Source organism: Vitis riparia, chromosome 10, assembly GCF_004353265.1.
Source record: "Vitis riparia cultivar Riparia Gloire de Montpellier isolate 1030 chromosome 10, EGFV_Vit.rip_1.0, whole genome shotgun sequence".
Taxonomy (NCBI): domain Eukaryota; kingdom Viridiplantae; phylum Streptophyta; class Magnoliopsida; order Vitales; family Vitaceae; genus Vitis; species Vitis riparia.
Genome location: NC_048440.1, coordinates 5,980,768 through 5,988,057, shown reverse-complemented (window position 1 = coordinate 5,988,057; position 7,290 = coordinate 5,980,768). Strand labels below are relative to the sequence as shown.

At 34.4% G+C, this 7,290-nt stretch overlaps 2 protein-coding genes across 2 annotated transcripts; one reads left to right on the top strand and one right to left on the bottom strand.

Moving 5' to 3' along the window:
- The first annotated feature begins 254 nt into the window (after window positions 1-254).
- On the top strand, window positions 255-1,079 carry LOC117923033 (protein FAR-RED ELONGATED HYPOCOTYL 3-like). Its single transcript, XM_034841292.1, has one exon. The coding sequence runs from the start codon at window positions 255-257 to the stop codon at window positions 1,077-1,079; it is 825 nt and encodes a 274-aa protein (XP_034697183.1).
- A 2,514-nt stretch (window positions 1,080-3,593) lies between these two features.
- On the bottom strand, window positions 3,594-4,568 carry LOC117924314. Its single transcript, XM_034842922.1, has 5 exons — window positions 4,541-4,568; window positions 4,370-4,462; window positions 4,107-4,247; window positions 3,924-4,024; window positions 3,594-3,824 (listed from the first exon to the last, which is right to left on the bottom strand). Exons 2-5 carry the CDS (start codon window positions 4,457-4,459, stop codon window positions 3,614-3,616), a joined length of 543 nt encoding a protein of 180 aa, XP_034698813.1. The 5' UTR covers window positions 4,460-4,462; window positions 4,541-4,568; the 3' UTR covers window positions 3,594-3,613.
- Window positions 4,569-7,290: the final 2,722 nt, after the last annotated feature.

The window sequence follows — 7,290 nt, the reverse complement described above, 5'->3', positions numbered from 1 at the left end:
TGTAAAGGAATTTATAGGAGATCATAATCATAATTTGGTCGATGCTATCAACACACAATTCCTTCGGTCTCATCGAACAATAAGTAATCCAGATAAGGCACAAGTTGATGTTTTGCGTAAAGTAGGTGTTAAAACCACACAAATTATGGACTATATGGTCAAACAATCAGGGGGACATGAGCACGTCGGTTTCACACAAAAAGATATATACAATCACGTTGATGCAATGCGTAGAAGTGAAATTAAAGACGGTGATGCAGAAGCGCATTGGCTTATTGTGTGGAAAGACAGAAATGGATTCTTCATTTTTTTATAAATTCAACATTGATGAAGAAAGTCGACTAGCAAATTTGTTTTGGGCTATTTCAATTGCTCGAATGGATTATGCGTGTTTTGGAGATGTCCTAGCATTTGACACAACCTATAGGACAAATGCCTATAAAAAGCCTCTAGTAGTGTTGGTCGGTGTTAATCATCACCACCAAACTGTTGTATTTGGTTGTGCGTTATTGATAGATGAAAGTGTTGGGACATATGAATGGGTGTTGGAGACATTTCTTGAGGCAATGATGAATAAGAAACCCATATCTGTTGTAACCGATGGGGATAAAGCTATGCGTAAGGCAATTAAAAAAGTATTGCCCGATATGTGTCATCGATTGTGTTCATGGCATTTGCAACGAAATGCATTCACGAATGTGCATATTAAGGACTTCTCAAGCATATTTGCAAGGTGCATGTTCATGCGTGGGAATGAAGAAGAATTTGAAAAGGTTTGGCATGAAATGGTTGCAAATTTGGGACTTAATGAGAATCGTTGGGTGATCGAGATATATGGGAAACGTAAAAGATGGGCAGAGGCGTATTTACGTGGAAATTTCTTTGGAGGGATGAGAACCACACAAAGGTGTGAGAGTATGAATGCATATCTAAATAGATTCTTAAAATTCGCTTGCGACTGTATGAGTTTGTACAACAATTTGATAAGCCATAATGAGAATACGGTAAAACGAGGCAAAGGCAGAGTTCGAGTCGAACAATTCTTCACCCGTGCTTTCAACCAAACTATCCATAATTGAAAATCATGCTGCGACAGTATACACGAAAGAATCTTTCCTTAAATTTCGTGAGGAGATGAAAAATGCAGAGTTATTCTTTGTGGTAGGTATTGTAAGTGATCATTCAATGCGGGCATACACATTATCTAAGTTTAGACACCCGAACTTAAATTGGGAAGTACAATTTTGCCCGGATATTGTAACATTAAAATGCTTATGCATGATGTTTGAGTCAATTGGCATCCCATGTTGCCACATGGTGGTGGTTATGAAGGTGGAGCATTTGGAAGAGATTCCTCAGTCATGTATTATGAAGAGGTGGACAAAGCTAGCAAAGGTGTATACAAGATCAGTACCAGTGAATGAGACGGATAACGACATGGATCGGTTTGTACGATATGGTTCATTGAGTTCGATGTGCAACAAGCTCTCCTACTTTGCGTTAGATGCGTCATCTTCATTTATAGAGGCCAAAAATGAAATACAAAATTTGACGGCGAGAATGGAGGAACTCTATAACTATAATTTGAAAGGAAGAAAATAGCAGTAGATGGAGCGACAGGCACTAACCAAGTTCATGATCCAAATATGTGAAGACTAAGGGAATCCAGGCAAAGTGGCAATGAATGTTCAAAGGGAAGACGATGCAGTCGTTGTAAAAGAGTGGGTCACACAATTCGAAAGTGTCCAGAAGCTACAATCTCTCAAAATGCTCAGCCGGGTTATATGGTATGTCATATTCAATAAAAAATTGCCCCTAAGATTAATTTTTGTAGTTGTACTTACATAAATGACTAACATAATTGTTTTGATGGCATTATGAGTACGTAGGAGGAAACTAATTTGTCTTCCCAATGTGACATTCAAATGGAAATGATGCCTTCAACAAATTCATCAGTTGACATTTTTGCAACCATACATGTATGTACAATAGGCTTGTTATATAATTTCCAAACATTGGTAACATCTAATTCAATAATAATTGACAACACTTAATTATTGAAAAATGCAGGGAATGTTAGGGGAGCATTTGTCGAATGAACGATCTGACATGTACATAGATTGTGGTGAACTTAATAATTTAAGATCGGGAATAAAGAAACACTTTTGACATGAATTTGAGCTATGCATTATTTAATGATTAGGTTTAACTAATTGGGATGGAATTGGACAACTGAAAAAAACAATGGAATGTGCATGTGCAGATAGCAGGATTTCAACAACATGAACAAAATATGACAACACCATGTCAAGGTGGGGATCCAAACAAATATCCAAATGAAAGGATATGCAACCTTTTTTTTATTCCTTAACGGAGTAAGGGATGGTAGGTATTAAATTAGTATTTTTATTAGTTGACGTTATCACTTCCAGTAATGTGTACTTTTAACTTTACTATTTAATGAAAAGTTTGAATTTTGATCAAGAGTCAAGTTGATTGATAGAATGCAATATCCTCTACATTTAAAATTTAATTGATAACAAGTTATAAAATGATTAGTAAATGGAGAAACCGATTCATTTATATCATGTCGAATAAAACGGTTAATTATGCGGATTTAATTAAATTCAATTGTGGTTAAAGGTTGACAATTAGGTTGAGAAAATTCCTCAACGGGTTGAGAAAAATTCCTCAACCGGTTGAGCGAATTCCTCAACCGGTTGAGAAAATTCCTCAATCGAATGAGGTTTTTTTTCACCAGTGGCTACCGGTTGAGGAATTTTCTCAACCGGTTGAGGAATTTTCCTCAACCGGTAGACACTGGTGAAAAATCTTCAACCGATTGATACAGGCGGTCGACCGGTTTCATCGACCGGTTGCTTCTAGTTAAAAATACCCTCAACCGGTTGAGAAAATTCCTCAACCGGTTGATACCCATCTTCACCCGGTTGCCACTGGTTAAAAACCATCAACCGATTGAGACAATCCGTCAACTAGTTTGCTATATTTGTCAACCGGTTCCCACTGGTCAAATCATTCGTCAACCGGTTGAGACAATTTCTTCATTGATCAACCGCTTTCCACAACTAAAAAATTGCTCACTCCCTTTAGAAAAATCTTCAATCACTCAATTGAAAGCAGACACCGGGTCATTCTGCATCCAAAATTGTTTGTGGTGGTTGGGACAAATCCTGAACGAGTTCACACTGCATCCATAGGGTCATTGTCCATATGAGGAATGTTCTCAACCGGTAGGCATAATGCGTATGCCTATGAAAAGTGGAGTTAGCTAAATCGTTGGACTGGTTCTTACCGGCTGAACGTCATTCATCAACCGGTCTACTAATGTACTAACTATATATTTTTAGCATAGATAAATGAATATTTATAAATCTGATTAGGTTAAAGATCGTACAAAATCACACATGTCGAACATGATGATACTAATTATTACAATTTCATTTTGCCTACCATATTGAAAGAAGAGTATTTGGATATTCAAATAAAATGGACTTAATCATTAATAATGTATGATCATCGAATCTCACAACTTCCCAATAAACATGACCATATGTGGAGATGGAAATGATAAATATTAGAAAAATAACAAATATCATAATAATAATTTTTTCATTGCTCGTGTCGACGTCTTTGTACAAACAATAGCCACAATGGTTTGTTTTTCTCTATTTCCCTCGTGTAAAACTAAATCACATGCTATTTCTCGACGTATTTTAGCAGAATTACAAAAGTCGGATCTCGTCATCGAATCACCATTTTTGAATCTCTGCATATGTCTAATGACATGCACTCCACAGTCCCACCTAAGAAAGAGAAAAGAAAAGCAAAACAACTTATTGAATGGTTGTCTAATTATACATCAGAAAAAAGAATATTAATGTGAGTTATGTATTCATACTAACCCATTATCTTGGGTCAGAATGGAAGGAGCCCAATCAATGGAGAATTGGAAGACATCTTTCCCTATGTCATACAGTTTGAAGAACGTCTGACAAAATTCAACCTAATTTATTTTGAAAGTGGTTAATAAATATAGAAGAGAAAAAAAAACCAAATAAAAGGAAAACAAAAAGGAGAAAGCATACCACTTTTTTCACACTCTTAAACCGGAACTCGTCCCGACTCTTCGATCGTAATGAATCCAAAATTTGGATATCAAAGTCTTTGAAGTCAATGACGCACAGATACCAATGACCAGGGCAATCGTCATGCATTGGAATAAATAGCTGTAAAGGTAGGAAAACAATATATATGAGTTGGGCCACAAAAAATATAGTATATTATAGGTGAAAACGATATCTACTCTAAATTTCATATATGCAATTAAACATTACAAATAATTACTAACCTTCTCGCAATCATCCAATTCGCTAATGTACTTACTCACGATGGATGTTTTTCTATCGAAAAAAGGTTGAGGACTCCCGTACAAAATCATTTGCTAATAAGAAAACATAATACGAACATTAGTATATTGTACTTAATATGTAAGTAAACAACAAGAGAAATATGAGCTTACTGAAAATGTCGTGGGAAGATAGCATCTTATACTTCGTATGCCTATGAATTGTCTTTCAAAATAATTTAGCTTTGAGGCTTCTAGATTTATTACCTGTTGTTGAACAATAACTTCAATAAATTTATTTAACTAAGATAGCACACATTTGATATAAATGAAGTAGGTACTTACAACATCCATCAAATTTTGTCTAGGACGTAAGCACTCAAAATCTCCACGAACTCCATGTTCATGACCAAAGTCAACAAGAAGCTCACTAAAATAATAATATGTTCAAACAAACTTGAATAAATTGGAAGCATATGAAGGCTAAAATTGTAACAACACATCTATGAATGTTCTAGACACGACAAACCTTTTTGACAATGCTCTATTGAAAACATAATCAGCGACAAGAGATTGAAGTACATTGAATGATTGAGTATCCACCACGTCTTCACGAATGGACATGGGGATTGACTAAATCGAAAACAAGACATAATTATTAACTATATATGTTAAGTATCAAAAATAAGAACAATGATATTAAACTATTTCTATTATACCTCTGATGCTTCGCGTTTTACCATCTTCCTTAAATTGTGTACAAACGGGGAGACCTTGAATTTACTTGGTTTCCTCTCCCTTGATGTACGTGTTTTCATGACATGATTAGGATAACCACATAGTGCTCGTAATGGTTCCTAATATGGAAAATGCCATTAATATACATCTATTTACTATGTAATGGTTAAGTAGTTGTAAAGAAAATAATTTTTTCTTTTATATGATACATACCTTTCCATAATCTCTTCTACTCCTTTTGATTGGAAGTGGTAAAATATTTTGATTTTCGTCTGGAATGATATGCACTTCAATTGATGTAGCACATGCATCTTCATTCTTTTCATTCAAGTCCTCGGTGCATAACTTCTCATTTGACAAAGTGTGAAGATAATGTTCATTCACATTCATATTGTTCGTATCTTCCAAACTTCTCTCGCATGAGAGAATGTCATTCTTCGGTCCTTCCTCGTGCATTCTCAAAGGTTTTCCGCTTGATCTAAGGAAGAGACCTTTCACTGTAGTATAATTCTCCTCAAATTTAGCCAAAATTTGATCACAACTACTACTACTTGCACCATAAGCCATATCAATTAGATGTGTCTTTAATTGTTGAAAGGTTTTATCCATCTCCATTAAGTTCCCACCATCAACCTAGTGATATATACGAACGTGATTAATAACATCATAATACAAAGGATCAATGCTAATATAGATAGTCACGATGAATATTGTAAAACACTTACTCGTTTAATAACATCTTTGTTTAGATTGATTACAAATTTCTCATCGTCCTCATTCTCACTCGCCATTGTCGTTGCATTTCCATCAACGCAATCCCTTATCTCATTTTCTATCACCCATATTTTGAGCTACAATATATTCATCAAAATATAATACATATCAGATTTTAAATCACTAAAAACTTAAATAAATAGTAAACGACTTTCAAAACTATAACTTACATTCTCATTTGCATATCCACCAAGTTTTTTCAATCTTCGTTTCCTGTCCAATACTTCATCATCTCCCCAAGCAGTAATCCGAGGAGAAGGTCGAGTATATAGCGGTAGAAATTTCTCTTCAAACGATATATGCTCGTGGTAGAATAACTACGAGTATATTTGACATAGATATATAGTTAATTCATAAATTATATTAAAACAAAATCGTAATTCACTATGATGTAAATTAATTACAAGGACATTACCATTAAAAACAATAAGCAACCGCAAACCCCACTTTGTTGTTTCTTCTTAAACTCTTCAATCCCGTGCACAAGATAGGACAACACAAATTCTGCCCAATTCATCTTCTTTATTGAATCGATGTCTTCCACAAGATGTAAGAAAGAACGATTCACAAAAAGCTTCATTGTTGGGCACAATAATGCACCCAACACAAATAATACAAAACGAACTTTAAAATCGTTTCCACCCTCTTTATCCTCCCTAATTTGATTTTCTAACATCACTAATGGCAATCGCCCTTTTTATCACAATATTTTTACATAAATCATTCTTATGGCCAACATCTTTGTTCATGCCAATCTTGAACCCTCTTGCCCTCAATCCCATAATAAATTCAACATCAATGGGGATAATTTGATACAAGTATTATACAATTGTAACATATAAGTGTTCGATTAAAACTATTTATCAACCAAAGACATAACCCATGATCAATTTTCCTACATCGAAGTTGCAAGAGGCTACCAAATCCTATTTCTTCTATGGCTGCCTTTTGCTTTGGTTCTAATTTTTCAATCACTCTAATCACTCGCTCAGGGAAGCATCGAGTCTGAAGATATAACTGAAAAGATACACAAACATCAAACATGTTTACATTAATATAATTTCCAACAAATACATAAGTAAAGAAATTAAATATTCATTACAAAAAAAATTACCTTTGGAACAACACCCTTTTGAAGTGAATATTGTTTTGAACTTTCTTTGGACTTTGCTATGAAATTTTCTTTTTCTACTTTTGAAAGTGCATTCCACTTCTTGCCCAATTTTTTCCTCAACTACATTAATTGGTCACATAATTTAAATTCTAATTTTAAAATGTAATTATATTAGACATAGCAATATTATTCCTTACATCATCATTTATCTTCACTCCTTTATCCTTCTCTTTCATCATGGCTAATTGATCGTTACTACAAAACAATTTCAAACAAATTTAACAATAACAACCACAAA

Bases quoted from the DNA above. Each gene is read 5' to 3' on its own strand.
- LOC117923033 (XM_034841292.1), top strand. From the start codon at position 255: ATGCAGAAGCGCATTGGCTTATTGTGTGGAAAGACAGAAATGGATTCT.
- LOC117924314 (XM_034842922.1), bottom strand. From the start codon at position 4,459: ATGATTTTGTACGGGAGTCCTCAACCTTTTTTCGATAGAAAAACATCC. The intron at 4,025-4,106 runs GTATGCTTTCTC...AAAATAAATTAG, and splicing joins TTAAGAGTGTGAAAAAAGTG to GTTGAATTTTGTCAGACGTT. The intron at 3,825-3,923 runs GTTAGTATGAAT...TCTCTTTCTTAG, and splicing joins ATTCTGACCCAAGATAATGG to GTGGGACTGTGGAGTGCATG.